Source organism: Haliotis rubra, unplaced genomic scaffold, assembly GCF_003918875.1.
Source record: "Haliotis rubra isolate DU_JTF1 unplaced genomic scaffold, ASM391887v1 Scf107, whole genome shotgun sequence".
NCBI classification, from domain to species: domain Eukaryota; kingdom Metazoa; phylum Mollusca; class Gastropoda; order Lepetellida; family Haliotidae; genus Haliotis; species Haliotis rubra.
Genome location: NW_025764970.1, coordinates 1,066,695 through 1,086,180, shown reverse-complemented (window position 1 = coordinate 1,086,180; position 19,486 = coordinate 1,066,695). Strand labels below are relative to the sequence as shown.

The window sequence follows — 19,486 nt, the reverse complement described above, 5'->3', positions numbered from 1 at the left end:
CCAGAAGTTGAAGTTTCGACCGCCTGCATGGAATCTCAACACTGTTTTAGACCATCTCCGTGGTGCACCTTATGAACCACTTGAGAATCGCTTCCCTTGCTGATTTATCCAGGAAGTTGGCTCTCCTTTTGTCTTTGAGCGTCGTCGTCATGGTTCTGTACATTTGGGTCTGTGTTGGGATTTCATCGCTAAAAATCAACTACCAGGTCAACCTGATCGACAGTTTTCCATTCCACCATTGTCATCTAATGTTGGCACTGAAGACTATATTGAGTTGATTTTATGCCCGGTTCGTGCGCTCAAAACTTACATTGATCGCACCAAAGGCGTCCGTGGTACATGGAAACGGTTATTTCTTCCCAGATCCCGGGGCGTCACAATCAGATGTCAGCAAAAACACAATTGCCTTATTGTTGAGAACGACCATTCTCCAGGCATATAAAGCGGCTGGGCTGGACCCTCCTACGTCCTCTCATCCACACGACATTCGAGCACTTGCTTCGACTATGGCGCTTCACAGTAATTGTACTGTGTCATCCATTATGCAAGGTTGTTTTTGGCGGTCGGACACAGTTTTTGCCAGTCATTATTTGCGTGACATGGCTTTCAAGGATGTTAACGATGTCCACAGCTTCGGACCATTGGTGGTTCATTCGCCATCCCCCGAAGAAAGTGACCCTCCTGCCTTGTGTTTTCTTCCCATGGACCACCATGTAGGGAATGAGTTGTTTTCTTCAGAAACAACTATGTATGTTAATTAAGGAGTTATACTTGTGTTTCAAGTCCGTTCCTTAAGCTTCGCCAGCTTTAAAATTAGTGGTTCTTTTCATTTATCGCTGATTCGCTCTCTGTTCTAAACGCATTACCAACGCTTCCCGAGCACGGGATTTACGGATTGAGCTGGCTGCTATTACATAAGTGAGGTGATCCCTCAGATGACACGCCCACCTTCCAACCTGTCGAATGAAAGTGCAGGGGAAAAAATTAGTAATTTTTTTTTTAGTAAAATCTAAATATTTTTTAAATTTGTATACTTATCCTGCACTACTTATTATAAGGGCCCACCCTGTGCTCTTGACTACCTCCCCGCTTTGTTTGCCATCTATGGGATTTCTGGCAATAATCTGAGGTGGCTGACGTCACCTTCCGGTGACGCATGCGCAGACGAGTAGCAGCCGAGACCAGGAAGTGATTGCAGTTCTACGTCTTTTAGCATCGTCTGGCAAGCCACGCTTTTCGAGCCGTAAGCAATAAGTGCAGGAAGTAAGAAGTGCAGGATAAGTATACAAAAATAAAAAATATTTAGATTTTACTAATTTTTCAAACTTATCCTATCTCAAGGTATGCACTTCCCTCTCTTCTTCGACTAAGGCGTGGAAATGTGCTGTAGGCTAAATTGAATTCCGATTCCCCACTCCGATTGCTGGACCTGTGAATCATCTCTGTAAAGCGTGCTAAGCACTCAGATGGTCATGTGACAGTCCACTACTGTCGTTCTCTTTCTTGTCGCCCACTGGTGTGGATGTGTTTGCCACTCATCTCTACTTTTCATCATGTGACAAGTAATCGATTGTTCTGTTTTGGATGGTGTGACGGGCATCACCGTTGCTCTTATTGTGCCAATCTGGACGATTTAGCATTCTCCGTTATTGTGGAATGGACACAAGACGAGTGGCAGACAGGGATCGTCGGAGGCTTTCCAAGGGTCCATCATCATTTCAACATTCGTCCTCCTTGTGTTATGAGACCTCACGGTTGTTGTGTTAACACAGGGTAATCTGCGGCCCACCATCCAGCAGTTGGATAATGCATACCGTGAGATAGGATAAGTTTAAAAATTTGGAAATTTTAACTATAAATTGTATATTCATATACTGATCCTATCTCACACGATGGATTCCCACCCGACTGCATCACAGATTACTTGAAGCTCTAATACGAGAATAACAGTATTGGGATGTCACATGACCATCTCTGAGCTCTTAGCACACTTACAGAGATGATTGACAGATCCAGCAAACAGAGTGGGGGCAGAGGTCAGGTGGGACAGAGGACAGAAGATTTGATTCAACTTAGCCTACAACACATTTCCACGCCTTGGTCGAAGAAGAGAGAGAGAGAAGTGCTTACTGTGAGATAGGATAAATATATAAATATACAATTTATAGTTAAAATTTCCAATATCATTACATGCAGTGGGGTAGTCTAATGGTTTGCTCAAATTGTTTCTAGTGTACTCTTCTGGAATGTTTCTTAAATAAGCAGTGTCTCACAGTGTTGATGTTTTCCGTATTATTAAAAACTCCAAAACCTTGACATGATTCTCAAGTGTTAATGTATTATTTCTCAACTTCCAGGTGATTATGGAAAGCTTGGCAATGGAAATAATTCTACGCAGAAGAGTCCAAAGATTGTGCAAGGACCATTGACTGGAAAGGTAAATGATCTTAAACTACCGGGGACACTACCTTGAGTTAGATATATCATAACTGAGCTCATCCACAAAGGAGTTCCATTTTTGATGTTATATGTAACACAGTATGAATATGTTAATGACTCAGTCATCCTGTCAGAATATGTCATGTTGCTGCTGCAGGTGGTGAAGTGTGTGTCAGCTGGCTACAGACACAGCGCTGCTGTCACGGAAGATGGAGAGCTGTACACATGGGGTGAAGGAGACTATGGAAGGCTTGGTGTGTAGCAAATGTGATTGTACATTTATTTGTATAATGCAGGAAGCTGAGGCAGTTTTCTTTGAAATCAACATTGGGCAATAGTATTGAATTGCATATTTATAAACTATGTACAATGTGGAATGTACATTATATATATTATGAAATGTCAATCTCTGACTGTAATCATCGCACCCGTGAAGATCCGGATTAGGATTGGTCTTCAGCAACCCATGCTTATTGTAAGAGGCGATTAAAAGGATCGGGTGGTCAGGCTCACTGACTTGGTTGACACATGTTGTCGTATTCCATTTGCGTAGAACTATGCTCATGATGTTGATCACTGGATTGTCTGGTCCCGGCTCAGTTACTTACAGACCACCGTCATATAGCTGGAATATTGCTTAGTGCGGCGTTAAACATCAAACCAACCAAACAAACCAACTGTGATCAGTGCACATTACATTATATGATCAATCAAACATTTGTGATTGCTAGGACATGGAGACAGTTCTAGCCGGAGTTTGCCGCGCCATGTGAAGGACATATCAGGTGTTGGTCAGGTTGCCTGTGGCAGCTCTCACACTATAGCTGTTTCACAGGATGGAAAGACTGTCTGGTCATTTGGAGGAGGTGATAATGGTATGTCTCAGTTGGATATTCTACCTTTTAAAGTATTCTCCTGATTACTGACATTACATGTGAAATATACGCTTTAAGAGGGACTCAGCTGTGAAACTGACACAATTTTCCTCATGTATTTAACTAGTTTAAGGTACTGATGGACATATAGTGTATTAACTGTTACAGATTTGAACAATTTGATATGGAACTTGCCAATCCTGACAAATTGCTGAGCTTGGTCATCCTATCAGTTCCCTGGTATTTATCTTGTTGATGGATGTTGATGCATATAACTGCATGACTGTTGTTATTGCAGCATTTTACAGTTTGTTTATTGTCCACAGGCAAACTTGGCCATGGAGATATGAATCGTCAGTATAAACCTAAAGTGATTGAAGCTTTTATTGGGATGTACATCAGGAAGGTTGCTTGTGGCAGTCAGTCCTCCCTAGCTCTCACATCTACAGGACAGGTAAGACATTGTTGGGAACTTTATTTATCAAAATTATCAACGTTTTAGATCCATGTCATTAGAAGAAGTCCACTGTCATATGGCTGGATTATTGCACACTCAGCATTAAAGAACGAATACACTTTTGTTTTTTGTACTCTTTTTACCATTACATATGAAAGACTTGTGGTTACTCTTAAGCGGAACACCAAATTCATTCTAAAAAATACTTTTGGTTAATTAATATCGAGCAATTTAAAGTTGCCAAACAGTTGTCTGCTTCACTCTCACCTGCCAACAAAACCACAGACAGGTTATGTAACTCTGTCGCCAGCGAACCAGCAGGGACGTTATGTGAGGAAGTATTTTCAGTTAGTTGTATATAAAGTGTGTAACAAGTTAACAACCTCGTCATTTTGCTGGTTTCTTGACGTCATCGAAGACATGCCGAATCATTGCGTTTCCATCAATTGCTGCCAGGGGTCAGGTGATGGTGTCACCATGCACAGATTTCTACCGGACCCAGCAGTTCGTGCTAAATGGGTTATGTTTGTGAGTGCGAAGCGAGCGTTGTGAAAGCCTGGAACGATATCTTACTTGTGTTCAGATCAGTTAAAAAATCAAAACTACTTACTAGTTATAGTAAAATATGTATATAATTGATGACCAAAAGGATTTTGCATGACACAACTTGTAACATAACGAGGTGGGGTCGAAGTGACAATATTGAGTGATAAATTTCTTGCTACATTTACGTTGTTAACATCCACTCGCTCAGTATGTAAATACTAGTTGATCTTCTTCCTGTAACCAGGATGAGCGAGGCTGATCATAGTTTCACTGTCACTAGCGTCTGGCTCGAACAAATAAGGCCCAGCGATTGTTTCATCATTGGTATCCGAGAAACAGTCACTGCTTGAGGACTGGCAATCCATGGAAAGGGAAAGATTGTCGCTGTCTGAATTACTTCTGGACATGTCAGAGTCTACTTTGTACCGAAATGCCAACCCACCGAATTAACCATATTGAAATCACTTGACATAAATGGTTTAACACCCGAGTAAATTGGGGAACAAAAGCCAGACCTAGCCACCAGGTAACCATTACGACAACAAGCGATTTTGACAGAATCGTCTATGAAAACAAGTTGTAACTCAGAAGCTAGGCAAATTAGATAACAAGATTAAATGACAGTAGATTGTGAAAACATAAAGCTTTCATTTTTCACAACAATTGTCACGATTTCTGGTTTAGACAAACATGTAAACAAGATAAGTTACCCCCGGAAATGTACATGAATTCTACAGCGGACCCTCATGTGCATACCTCACATTACATCATGGAGACACGCCCCTCTGATTGGTTGAAATTTTGTTAGCGGGAGGGAATTGTGCACTGTTATCAAAAAGGTCGATTTAAGTTAATTAAATGTTGAAATAAGTAGTTTTAATGAAAGGGTTATAAGGCCAGACCAATTTTATTTCTTGTTTTATGGATCCGCCAGTCATATTTTTTCAAGAATAAGAAAAAAAAATATTATTAATTTTCCCCGCTCAAAAAATAAATCCTTGTGTTTTTATTGGCCAAAAATGTAAACTTACAAGAAAACTTCTTTTGATTGCTTTCTGCCCCTTATATACTTCATAACTTCCCCAAAATAAAATACTTTTAGTATTTAGAAGGAATATTAGTTTGACTGATCATTTTATTTTTATTTTTTTCCCTCCTGCCTTTAGGTTTATGAGGACAAATATCCATAAAACAAGAAATAAAATTGGTCTGGCCTAACGATGCAAATAAATGATTTATGTATTTGTATATGTTATCTCTAAACTATTCTGAAAACATTGTGGAATTGATAAACTTTCTTTTGGAATGATTGACTTTGTTTGCACCTTAGTCATAAGAATGCATTTGCTACCTTGTAGGTATATGCCTGGGGTAGTGGGTCGTGCCTGAGCTGTGGCCTGTCGGAGTTCACAGCACTACGCCCTCATCTGATCGAGGACCTCCAGAATATCAGGGTGGTGGACATTTGTTCAGGAGACAGTCACTGCTTAGCACTTACTCATGGTCAGCTCATCTTACAGTTTCATTTGTAGTCATGTATTTACATCGTAACATTTGAACATTGTATGTTTTGCTTAGTACAACTGTTTTCATCGTAATTGTTTTTGTTGTCCCCCGACGCAACTCGGAACAGGGGACTATGTATTCAGCAGCATCCATACGTACATCCCAATTCTTGTTAGCGATATCTCATGAACTGTTGTACACAATGTCTTCAAATTTGGTGACAGCCTACATTGGGGGTAATGTCAGCACACAAAGTCAGCAATCCAACCTACTCAGCCACCAGACTTTCACACAAAGGGAGGACTACTGGAAAGTTCTAGGTCATGTACTTTGTGTAACCCTCTGACAAATGCATGTTAGTATAACTCCCATGGCCTAAAGCTATGAATACAGAATCCCTTTGAAAAAGACATCAGACGGGACTCAACACCAAGAGTACTAGAATATTTAAATTATGAGTGAGTGCGTGAGTATGGTTTTACGCCACTTTTAGCAATATTCCAGCAATATCATGGCGGGGGACACCAGCAATGGGCTTCACACATTGTACCCATGTGGGGAATCGAAACCGGGTCTTCGGCATGACGAGCGAATGCTTTAACCACTAGGCTACCCCATCGCCCCATTTTACATTATGGGCAAGCTGTAATTTGTTACATTTGATCACTTCTAAATGTCTTTGTGTATTCAGTGTACAACAATGTTAAGTAGTGTGTAGTTTGTAACAAGAATTGTTTTGTCCAGATAATGAAGTGTATGCCTGGGGTAATAATGCCATGGGTCAGTGTGGCCAGGGGACATGCCCAGAGTCCCATCACTCGGCCCCGAAAGGTGATAGGAGTGGAGGGTGTGTCCATACAGCAGATCTCGGCTGGCACCTCTCACAGTATAGCATGGACAGCACTTCCACTCGACAGGTTAGTGATCGCTTGAACTGAGAGTTGTTTCTACTGAATGTCCTTAAACACTTTCTCAATGGCACATCTTATGAAAAAGTACTGCATACTTCTGTCCTGTTGAGAGACAAGTAATTTACTTACATAATAGTATTGACATTCTTTTTCATCAGAGATATTCCTTGGGTTACATATAAGCATTAAAATGTCCATTTTAAAACCCTACGACAGTTGTAACTATATTTTGAATATGATATTTACAAAACAAAAACCAATGTTTTTTGTCTTGTTCGACCACCCCTATGGAGACCAGAATGTTTAATTTCCTAAAAGCCTGCAAGATGAGTACTTCAGAAACAGCTACTGTATGTGTGGTTATCTTTTATTCACATGGGCGATAATTGATAAGTGTGCGTGTCAAGATGGTGGACAGGAGGTGCATACACCCATACCTTTTCAGGTTAGCCTGTAGCATGCTTGTTTACTTTTGTGTGTTGTTTACTGAATTTGCAGATATTTTATCTCATTTCATGTAGATTTTTTATATTACATGAATTGTGCAAGATTCAGCCGAGCACTGTTGTGTCGAACTCTGATAACTCGATATCTCTGTTGTCTCAATATAACATCCCGGTCCCAGCAAAATATTTCATATCTTGATATAATTTTATGGTCCCAACAAGCAAAATTACCCTTTTAGCTCAATATTTGCAAAGAAAGTCAATATTCTTCTACCTTTCATGGGCAAGTATCCCTCTGAACTGAGGTTGTTTCCACACGGTGTGGCATGAATCAAAGGGATGCGGTAGTGTAAACTAATTAGGGCTAATTGAGTTGAAGGTGTCACTTGTTTGTTATTTAATTAGGATTGATTAAGAAGGAATTAATTAGGAAGTACTCACTGTTACGACTAAACACTACTGATAACAGATTATAGTTTCGAATCAAAACATACTGAGATTCCAATGAGGGTTTTGTGTAATCACGTGACTAGCATGTGATTGTTGAGTAAATCCAATTCGAATGGTTAACCCCTCACTTGCGGTGGTGGACAGTCCAGGGGACTCCCTCTGGAGCCTCCCTCTCAGGTTGGGGGTGTTCTGAGTGACTGGTCAGTCTCGGGCCTATGGGTGTGGCACGAGGTCAGTCTGCACATCAATGTGCTAGAATTGAGAGCAGTCTGATGGGTGTTGAAGAGCTATGTGGAGCAGGTTCGTGACCAAGTGGTTTCGTCTAAAGATGGACAACCAGACGGCCATCACCTATATCCTAAAGCAAGGTGGCACAGTATCAGTGTCCCTGCTACAGGAGGCATGGCAGTTTTTACTATGGTGCAACCAGTACATCATACGGGTGATACCAGTCTATCTCCTGAGGGTAGACAACATTCGGGCAGATATGTTCTCCCGTCGTATACTAGCTCCACAGTTGTACAGGTTGTTCCAGGTGGATTTGTTTGCCTCCGGGGCGACAAACCAGATACCAGTGTTTTGCTCTCAGATACCGGATCTGAGAGCAATAGCCAACGATGCCTTCTAGCTCAATTGGACAGACAGGGTACTGTGGCCGTTCCCACCAATGTGACTGATCGCCAAAGTCCACCCAACCAGCTCGACTACTTGTGCTCCTTGCCCCTCTTTGGTCGTCTCAAAGCTGGTTTCGAGTAATTCTCAGGTTTCTGGCTCAGCCTCCTGTACTATTACCCTTTCGAACGGACCTTCTATCCCAGAACAGAGCGCCGCACCCGATTCCCAGGATTCAGTAGGTGGCATGGCCACTGTCCAGAATCGCCTCCAAGCGAGCAGAATTCCTGCATCAGTTGCAAACACAATTCTGGCTTCACGGAGGGATTCGACAAACATTCAGTATGAGTATAGATGGGCCTGATATGCGCGCTGGTGTGTTTTCTTGGGGATTCTTGATCCCTTTTCTCAGCAGATCTAGTAACGGTGCTTGAGTTCCTCCTGTCTCGGTTGGAAGCGGGGCTAGCTGCTTTCATTGTTCGAGGTTACTCAACGGCTATTTCAACATTTCATATACCTGTCAATGGTGCACTCTTGGGGCAGCACCCTCTTGTACAGCATACAAGGAGGGTGTACCCCAAGGAGGATCTCTCATGATAAAGAATCCAACAAACATGTAGAGGTTGCTGATTCTTTGATTAGAGTCCTCCCACATTCTGTCTGTATTTCTTTAGCATGGACAGTGAGGTCAGAGGTCAGCGCTTAGAGTTACCTGCTCTTGGCAGACAAAAACGTGTTTTGTTTTGTAAATATTTTATTCAAAATAAAGTTACAACTGTCATAGGATTTTAAAATGGACATTTCAATGCTTATATGTACCCCAAGGAGGACTGTCATCAAAGAATCAACAACCTCCATAGATTTGTTCAAATCTTTAAAAATATTGGTGTCAGATATCCTTGGAAAACTGTTAACCCTCTACAAAAAATGACTATGTAAGATGTATTTCAAGATGAAAAAGAACATTTGTCATGCAGTTTGTCAGTTCTGCTTGTGAATTATTCTGCAGACATGTCATTGCTTGGCATCGTCCATTCTGCATCGACCTGCAGGAGCACACCTTCATGCTACTGAGAACATTCCTGGAGAGATACTGTGATGGCTTTGACAGTGTAGAACCTCCTGCTCCATTCCCAAGCAAAGAGTGAGTAATCATGTCTGGTACGACTTACTGACCAGTGAAATATTCTCACGGATGGTTTGGATAAACAAGGTCCACTGCAACATCGCTGGTTAAATGTACAGAACCATCACCTGTTGATATCCAAGTCATAAAAAATCCTAACACTGATTACTAATAAATATGATCTTCATCCTGTCTTACCCAAACCATTTCCTAATTTGGTAAGTGATGACAGATCAATATTTTCATTCACTGCTGTACATCTTATATTCTCTTTCACTGAATATGACATATAAATGTAAATTTTTAAACTTATCCTATCTCACGACTTGCACCTCTCTCTCTTGCTTCGACATTTGGTTGAACGACTGTAAACTTTATTCCATAGGCCTCCTTGTCCATTCGCCTGTGCACTCCATGCTGCTCTCCTTAATTAGCTTCCTAGTTCCTAATAAAGCTTACAGCATGCTCCACTAATTGCCCACGTGAATACCTTGAATGATCATTCTCTTTCTTATCACATGACTGTGTGGACATGCTGTATATTAGGGACATTATTTCACCCTAACATCATGGGGAAAACTGATAATCAGTCAAGGAAAAGGAAAGTTTGTGCTCAATGCAAGACGACCCTCACTCGTCTTGCAGTGACTGTGTTGGACAGTGTAACTGGAACAAACGATATGGCAAGTGTAATTCACTAAAAGATGAGGATTTTAAGGCCTACCTTCGTGTTTGCTCCCGGAGATCGCCAATAGGGACAGGAAATCAACAGAATCTGATCCCGCTCCCGCCAAGCGTATCAAGTTACAGCGACAGAAAGTCATACCTTCATGCAAGAGAGCGACATCTGTGGTTCAAGAGGATTTTATGGACGCTTCATCAGATTCTTACTTATCTGAGCACGTTCGGCACCTATTACGTACGCATCAATCGCCTCCTTCCATAGCGTCAGATCACTCGCGGGTGGTTGTGATCGATAATTCTTCGTTGCCTGTCCCATCTACACTACCAGGGGACCTTAGATCCACACTATCATCATCCAGATCATCGGTACATATCCCCTCGACTGTCTCAGTTTGTTTGGAGCCAGGCCAACCGCGTTCAACCAGCCAACTGTCTCCCCACAGTTCTCATTGAACCGGACGGAGCTGGCTACAACAGCGTCGCCGGGGGACGTTCATCATGAATCAACACTTCAGGTTTTGTCACCTAATCGCCGATCCAGATCGCCACATCATTTTAGATCACCACAACGATCTAGATCACCTTCAGGATCCAGATCACCATCACAAGCCCAATCTAGATCACCGTGCCGATCAAGATCACCAGATCGATCCAGAGCACAGTCACGATCCAGAGCACAACTATGATCCTACAGGCGACCGGACTAGTTCTTCATATCATACCTAGTGTTACCCCAGGCATATTTGGCAGCGCCCTGCCCTTTTATTTAGCTACTGCCCTTTTATTTAGCGCCCTGCCCTTTTCATTTAGCGCTGTGCCCTTTTGAATCACCGCATTATCTGCCCTTTGAAAAATCCAATATTTTCCGGATTTTAACAAAGGCAGGAGTTAGCTCCCTTCCCGGATGTTTTTGTTGTGCAATAAAACTACCTATTTAAGTCATGGCGATTTCGGCTTTGTTCGTTTTCATTCTGATTCACAATGCCAACCAAAGAAAGAACAAAGAGGAAAAGAGAAGAAGCTGTGAAGGCTGAAGCAAGGAAGTGTCGTCGACTCGTGGATTTCTTCGCGCCAAACAGGTACGACTTGACAATGACTTCCGCCATTTTGAACCGATAGCGGCAAAATTAGAAAACATTTCCAGCAATAATCTAGGTTCATGTGATCTCTTTGTAGCTAATAAAACATGCCCATTCCGTCTCTGTTATGTTTAAGAATCTTTGCTGTAAATACTTTACGTCCATATCTTATTTCAATCTTTTTGTGAGTAGAAAATAAAAACGAATGAAACAAAGGGAAGCCATATCGGACATGATCACTTCAGATTATTCCGAATATTTTTCTTTTCCTTTTCCTTTTCAATGCTTGTCTCAAGTATTTAAAACACACCGGTGATTGTTATCCTCTCTAATATTACGATTGTGAATAGATTCTAATATGTTTTTTTTACTTTTAATTTCTCCTTGTTCAGTCAACCTCGCTCTGAAAGAAATCTTTCGGAAGCACGTATTTCTCATTTCGATTTTCTAGATATACACAAAACCCTCTCATTTGCTATAGTTAATATTTGCACTGGGTATATGTGTTGAAATTTTATTTAATCTTTGTAAATGTACGAATTACCGAAGTAATAATTCCACACGAAATAGACACAGGAATCGAAGCCACATCAAACATGTCTATTTCTGAACGTATCTAAGTTTATTTTTTGCACTGCATACATGTAGTTTTTCATATTCTAAAATATCGGTAGAAATACTAAATTAATTTTTCTATATATACTTAATTTGAAGTTAGTAGATTTTGTGGTGGATAAGGTGTCTGCAATGAACAAAGACAATTTTTACCTGTCTCCATATCTAGTCTTAAAGATTTTCAAAATTAAAAATAATTGTTCCAAACTTTTGTGTATATTTATCTGATATTTTACCCTAATTTATCCTCAACTGAAATGTAATAAAAGTGTGAACTGTTTTTTCTGTGTGCGAAAAAGTACTTTCATTAGTACAAGGTATTTTTACTATTCTTATTTTCTTAATATTCAAAGGATGTTTTCTTATTACCAAATTACAAAATACAATAAATTTTGGCTGGAAATAAAACTGACTTGTATGTGTATTTCAGACCCGATGTAGAAGATTCAGAACTTGTTTGCTATGACATTGACAAGTGGTTGTCATCCAGTGGCCCAGCTCCTCAAACAACTCAGAAGAAGAAAGATGCAGGTCACAAGCTTGTCTTCGATACCAAGTGGAAACAAGGTCGCCCCTGGCTAAAATACGTTGAGGATGCAAACGAGGAGGGTGAAACAAGCTCCATGATGTTTTGTTCTCTTTGCACCAAGTGGAATATGAAAGGACGAAATGGATCCATGGTTTGGACACAAGGTGGATGTCACATTTTCATATATTGACATACTGTTCAAATTTTGCAGATTACAGAACTGGCAGAACACTTTGGCCTGGATGTTGATAAAACACAGCTTGAGTGGAGTCAGGTCAAGGAACTCTTTGCTGAGGAAGTTGACACCTGTTCACCATCCAATATCCTGAAGACTCTGACAAGCCTCAAGCCCCAACTGGGAGACCTCTACCCAAACATTGTGAAGCTCCTGAGTATCCATGCTACTGTGATCCTTTCAACATCAGAGGTTGAGAGAGTCTTCTCCAGGGCGAAACTCATTGTAACAGACCATAGGAACAGGCTGAAAGTAAATAACTGCACCAAGCTACTTATGGTCAGCATGAATGCTAAGTCTTCTACTGACATTGACTTGAGGAAGTGTGTGGCCAAGTTCTTGGCACGAAAGAAGAGGAGAATATGAACGAATAATTTTATGAACTTGCATCAAAGCATGCCAAACAGACCCAAATTATGTCATCCACAGTAAATTATTGAACCCTTAATTGTTGTGCCTTTTTTTGTTTGCTGAATGCCCTTTTGAATTTTAAAGTGCCTTTTTTTCTCTGAGTCTACCCTGCCCTTCATAATCCTGGGGGAAACACTAATACCGGATCACCTAGCCATACTAGGGAATCCAGATCACTGGCTTACCAACCTACTTTGGTACTTACCACGTACCACGTACACCAAATGATGGTTTCAAGAGCCTGAAACGAATTAAGGACAGATTCTCTGCTCCCAGATATAATCCTTCTACCTCTCATGTCCACGGCTCCGGAGTCTCTATGATGCCCTTTGCACCGACTTATCACCTGTTCGTCAATGCATCCCTCATGGGTTATGGAGCTCACTTCCACGACCACCAAGTGGCCGGGCTGTGGTCATCCGACGAACGGGTACTTCATATAAACGAGCTGGAATTCAAGGCGGTAATTCAAGCCATCTCACATTGGGCAACAGAGCTTCAATCAACCAGTCTGTTAATCCAATCAGACAATTTCGACAGTGGTTTGGTATATAAATCATCTAGGCTCGACGGGGCGGTGGGGTAGCCTAGTGGTTAAAGCGTTCGCTCATCATGCCGAAGACCCGGGTTCGAATCCCCACGTGACATGGGTACATTGTATGAAGCCCATGTCGGGTGTCCCCCGCCGTGATATTGCTGGAATATTGCTAAAAGCGGCGTAAAACCAAACTCACTCACTCACTCTAGGCTCCACAGGCTCGGCGAATCTGCTACAATGGGCGATCAGGTTCTTCCATCTCATCGACTCACTCAACATCGTAGCCAGAGCCAGACACATTCCCGGGGTAAAAAATGTGATCGCCGATGCCTTGTCCTGATCCAAACGACCGTCCCCGACAGAATGGAAGTTACTGCCCCAGATCTTTCAGTCGATGATCTACCCGTTATAACGGCCTCAAATGGATCTGTTCGCCACAAGGTTCAACAACCAACTTCCAAAGTTCATATCACCAATCCCAGACTCCTTGGCGTGGGACCTCGACGCGTTGGCAATATCATGGGAGGGTCTCAATGCCTACGCGTTTCCACCTCCAGCTCTGCTACCAAAAGTAATACAGAAACTATTGGCCACCAGAAACATACTACTGCTTTTGGTCGCACCCTTCTGGCCAGCGAGAAGTTGGTTCGTCAACCTAAGAAGCCTGGCAGAGCCAAACCCAGTACTGCTTCCAAACCGGGACGACCTACTTCTTCACCCTCATTTGGAACTGCGCCACAGGTCACCTCAGACCCTCAATCTACACGTTTGGCGCATCTTCAGGGGTCTGTCATAGCTAAGGGCTACTCTCGCCGAGTAGCCACAGCTATCACTTCAGTGCATCGTACTTCGACCCGTTCCTTGTACGACAACAAGTGGAAGAAGTTTGAAGACTATTGCAAGCTTAGGGGAATTGCATCTCCCACTTCCACCTCAGCTCAGGCCATTGCTGAGTTTCTACAGCATCTCTGCACTACTAAGAAACTCAAGGGTACTACGTTAGCCGCCATTAACTCGGTTTTGGCTACCACCACGGGGAAAAAGATTTCCACGTTCCCGAGTTGCAGAGTCAACTACGCTCCTATAGACTCTCTGACCAGTCCAGGAAGTTCAGACCTCTAGCTGGGATCTGTATGTCGTCCTTCGTCATATGATTTCTACAGATTATGAACAATTGGAAGACAAGCACTTCGAACAAGTGACATTCAAGACATTCTTCCTGGTAGCTTTGGCTACCGCTGCTCGTATATATGAACTGCATGCGCTTGATGTCAATCGGGTGCAGTTCGAGCAGAAGAAGCATGGCAAGGCTTTCCTGGGTCTCCGCTGGGACTTCATTGCGAAAAACCAACTGCCAAGGCAACCAGACCGGATGTTAACCATTCCCCCGTTGTCCACCATTCTTGGGCCTGCTGATAATGAAGATTTGACACTCTGCCCTGTTAGGGCTCTACACGTTTACCTTGCTGCCTCCAAGGATCGTCGACGGCTCAGGAAGCGCCTCTTCATACCCTTGTCGAACGTTTCAAGAACTGAGGTTTCCCGGACCACATTGGCCTTCTGGAAGCATGCCACGATCCTGTGAGCCTACACCTTTGCAGGGTTGCCTCCTCCAGCCACTTCCAATCCTCATGAGACTCGTGCACTAGCCTCGACGATGGCCCTCCATAGCAACTGCTCCTTGACTGCTATCAAGGAAGGTTGCTTCTGGCATTCTGATACAGTCTTCTCTTCACATTACCTGCGAGACCTGGAGACCACGGATGTCCAGGTACTACACCAGTTCGGACCTCTTGTACTGGCTCAGCAGCTTACATCGGCCCAACAACGCAGATGACGGACGGTTCCGCATTCGCGTTACTACTTCCTTGTATATACTGAATAAAAGTTGAACTTGATCTCAACCTTGTGTTCTCGTTATATGGGTTTAAGAACTACTTCACTTGGCCTCCATACCAAGGCATCGGAATGTGGCCACCTAGCGTGGCCCTACAGACCTGAGGCACAATCAGTATGACGATGGAGAGGTGTTCGACATTCACGCTTACTAACCTCTACTCCACGGAGAAATTACGTCAGTAAAGTGTGACACTCCCGAATTCAAGTGGATTTCATTGCATTCTGCCTCCAAAGTTGCCGGGCACATCCTTTGACTAAGCTTAGGCAAAGGAGTGAGGGTCAATTTGATTCCGCCTGGAACTGAACGTTAAACCTTGGAGATGCCGAGTTGTGTTTCTCTTTCACCCGCCTCGGTCGGTGTCTGGGGGGCCTTCTTGAAGCAGGGGCTGGCCCGATTCTAGTCACAAGACTTTAACTACGGGGGTACCTTGTAAATCGTGGCGAGGCGAGGCTTACTTGCTGAGTTGCATCCATTGTCTTGTACAAGGTTGCGGTCGAACACCACAATGCTCGGGAGCAGCCATCACCCTGGGAGTCGTTGTGCTTAGTAAGCCAAGGGGTTCCAGAGAACCCACTACAAGCAGAGCAGTTGCGTGCATGCATAACAGGCCTCCCTTGTACATCGCTATCTACGGTTGTCATCAGTCCACACAGCTCCAAGACCAGCTGTTCGCACTCTCCAGACAGAAGGGTAATCTGCGGCCCGCGTCCAACCGTGGGATAAGTGCAAGTCGTGAGATAGGATAAGTTTAAAAATTTTGAAATTTGGATATAAATTGTATATTTATGTACTTATCCTATGTCACGCGATGGATGCCCGCCCGGCCTCCCCACTAAGATTACAACATTGGCTCCAAGATGAGAATGATCATTCAAGGTAGTCACGTGGACAATTAGTGGAGCATGCTGCAAGCTTTATTAGGAACTAGGAAGCTAATTAAGGAACGGGCGAATGGACAAGGAGGCCTATGGAAAAAGTTTACAGTCGTTCCACTAAAAGTCGAAGCAAGAGAGAGAGGTGCAAGTCGTGAGATGGGATAAGTATATAAATGTACAATTTATATTAAAATTTCCAATTTTATTGTTATGAGGTTTTTGAAAACCCACTATTGATGTGTTTACAGCCATCTTTGTTGTGATTTCAGAGAAACACATGTATAAATGTATTGACACTTTCTTCAGGGAACACCATCACTTTGTGTTGATGTGTTTGAAGCTGCTCAGCTCTCATTTGTCTCTGGCTCTGGCTGGAGGACTTGGCTCTGACATACTCGGTCGGGAGACACGTCCTCTCCGCAATCTTCTTTTCCGGCTCATGGATACAAGCACACCAGATCTTGTACAGGAGGTACAACATCCTTCAACTCAAATTACAGTCTGAAACTCATAATCAATAACATGATTAAAGTGAATGTGTACCATCTTAGTCATTAACATCCACACCTGCAGATTTGGAGAAAGTACTGTATGTATTCAAAAACACCTTTATTAATATGTTTTTGGGTATTTACAGCCAAATGTGCATTTCATCCTTCCCATTAATGATGATGTATCATTGACTTTTTTATTAACTTTTTGTAAAAATAAATGATCTATGTCGCCAGCATAAATTTCTCAGAGAAGGTTACCAGTAATCACACAATTTGGTGTTGTTTGAACAGTTGTGTGAACATGTTTGGTGTGGATGAGTTTGTGTTTGTGTTGAGTTATATATGAAAAACAAATGAAACCTTCTTCTTTTTATACTCAAATTAAACTGTATTTGGCCCTTCACTACACTGGTTGAGGGTCTATTCTTGGTAAACAGGGTTTCTGTAATAAAATATCAATTACAAATTTGTTCAATTTATGTTCATTTGTACACATACTTGCAGAAATGATCCTGTCATGTTAGTACCTGTACCTGTGATAATTTTGAAGGCGGTGTCAGAAACATTGTCGATAGGAGCATCGCTGCTGTTGCCACCTTTAAGAGAGAGGATGGAGTTGCTACACTCACTGTTGCCCCAGGGGCCAGATAGTTGGGAGACACTCACTAGGGGACAGGTAGGAACAGCTTGTTTATAGGACTGTCATTATCATGATTATGTATACATTCATAAACTAGTCCAGCTACCTTACGTATATTTTGCTATAAATGGCTTTGATGATATTTTGCAATTAAAATTCTTTTCCACATAGTCTCTTCTAGTTTGTTGGAAATTAGATTGGTTTTCTTGTCTTTCTGTTAAGTATATGTTTTTGTTGTTTTGGGTTTTAAGATTACCTTAACCTGGATTACTCCTTAATGGATTTACTGCTTTCCTTTGACAAGACGAAGCTGTGCGATGGAAACGTTGAAGAGAAGTTGTTACAACTAAGCGAGCCGCCATATTGCCAGCGCCCACATGACCCAGAAAGTGATGACATAACATATCTTCACATTACTGCTTGTCACCAGCCTGACAGGCCGTGCGATTTTTCTTGGATTAAAGTTTGCGACTATAAACATTTATTTTGTATGTTTTTTGTTGTTGTTTTTTGGATAGATTCTTCAGAACTGGTTTGTGACTTCACATATTACTATTTATCTAAATAGAAGTGTAATATCATGATTCGGCTTAGCAGGAGTCGGTTCTCGACAGAGCAGGAAATCCACTAAACAGAAACACAGATCGAGGAGTTGTTCTCCAGTCCGGAGACCTTATAACTACCATTCTGATTCATCAGAGGTTGCCTTTGTCCTGATTTATGAGGAATCATCTCCGGAAATCAATACTCACTTAGGATTGTCTATCCTCTGTGGCTCCCTACCGCGGTCGGGGGATTGACAAGAGGGACACTATTTGGTCGGACCCAACTTCTACCCCACTGGATCTTGACTTGATTGAGGACTTGATCATGGTGCTTGACAAGGATTTAGCCAGGCTATCCCTTACTCCATCCATTAAGGCGCTACGTTTTCGGAAGGATGATTTTCCTATCCATGCTCTTGAGGTAGCAGATTTGCCTCACACACTTGATGAGGACTTACACCATATGACAGGCTCATCTAAACCTGTAACGCTTCATATGCCGGACACTCGTTTAGCCTTTATTGAGACAAAAATTCAACACTCCCTCAAACTTTTGTCGGCGTTGGCTTCCTCTTTGAGGGCTATTAGTCAGGACTTGTATGAAAGCAATCCAAATCGCATAGACCATCTCCGCATATTGACTTTTCAACAGAGGCAGATTGAGCATATGAGTAATCATCTGAAGGCAGCGTTAGTTGAAATCACTTAGCCACAAAGCCTGGGATATTTGGCTCTCTCAGAATGGGACTTGGAATTTAAACAATGTCTACTACATCAGCCTTGATCTGCTTCCTCCCTTTTCAGTGGTGAAGTTTCCAACAATCACTCCCGTGTTTCTGCTTACTCCCGTGATGAGACAGCCCTCAAGGCCCTGGAACAAGTTTCTAAGAATTCGGCGCTAAAAATTCCAAGGGCAGGAAACTATCAACCCCGGCGTAATTCTCTCAAGCCCCACACCAACCAGCCCTTTCGTGCTAGAAGCCGTGAGAGGGGGACAATCTGAGAATTACCAGCCCCGCCAAGACAGAAGTTCCGGCAGGGGGAGGTACCAGAGGGGCAGGCAATGAAGTGCTGGACCACAACGACTGGGAATTCCCACCCCCCAGCCGTTCCAGTCACAGACACGCCAGTAGGTGGGAGACTGGGCCGATATTGAAAGGGGACCTTACTAGGGGACCTGTTCATCACCAACATCCTCTGTCGGGGCTGTCGACATTCCCTGATAGACAGTCCACCGTTAACAATATCAACTCCAACTGATGTCTACCCCCCAACCAACATCACATCTTTTTGGACAATATAAAAATATTGTTACACAAGAAAGCCATAGAGATAGTTAAGGGGCCGACATTGACGCCAGGCTTTTACTCCCCAGTGTTTCTGGTTCCCCAAAAGGACTCCGACAATTTCAGAATCTCTGTTCAATGAACGTTATCCGGAACCGCCGCCTCACTTTCAAATGACAACGTTGAGAATCAGCGCCCATGATTACCTGATCAGTCTCGACTTACAGGACGCGTGTTTGCATGTACCAATCCACCCCAGCAACAGGCGTTTCCTCGGGTTTATTTTC

At 42.7% G+C, this 19,486-nt stretch overlaps 2 protein-coding genes across 2 annotated transcripts in view; both read left to right on the top strand.

Annotated features, from left to right (window-relative positions):
* LOC124279627 (probable E3 ubiquitin-protein ligase HERC1) overlaps positions 1–19,486 on the top strand; it is a 135,324-nt gene that overhangs the window by 8,595 nt on the left and 107,243 nt on the right. The window contains 10 exon segments of the mRNA XM_046715470.1: positions 2,358–2,437; positions 2,597–2,693; positions 3,171–3,314; positions 3,641–3,768; positions 5,676–5,820; positions 6,568–6,617; positions 6,619–6,740; positions 9,252–9,386; positions 16,541–16,706; positions 17,279–17,404. Of these exon segments, the coding sequence (XP_046571426.1) occupies positions 2,358–2,437; positions 2,597–2,693; positions 3,171–3,314; positions 3,641–3,768; positions 5,676–5,820; positions 6,568–6,617; positions 6,619–6,740; positions 9,252–9,386; positions 16,541–16,706; positions 17,279–17,404 (1,193 nt within the window).
* LOC124279663 lies at positions 10,838–13,026 on the top strand. The gene is made up of 2 exons (XM_046715506.1): positions 10,838–11,131; positions 12,177–13,026. The coding sequence occupies exons 1-2, from the start codon at positions 11,034–11,036 to the stop codon at positions 12,463–12,465; spliced, it is 387 nt and encodes a 128-aa protein (XP_046571462.1). The 5' UTR covers positions 10,838–11,033; the 3' UTR covers positions 12,466–13,026.

What these genes read in the sequence shown, in the direction of transcription:
- LOC124279663 (XM_046715506.1), top strand. Translation starts at nt 11,034, where the DNA reads ATGCCAACCAAAGAAAGAACAAAGAGGAAAAGAGAAGAAGCTGTGAAG. An exon ending in GATTTCTTCGCGCCAAACAG is followed by an intron (nt 11,132 to 12,176) that starts GTACGACTTGAC and finishes TGTGTATTTCAG; the next exon opens with ACCCGATGTAGAAGATTCAG.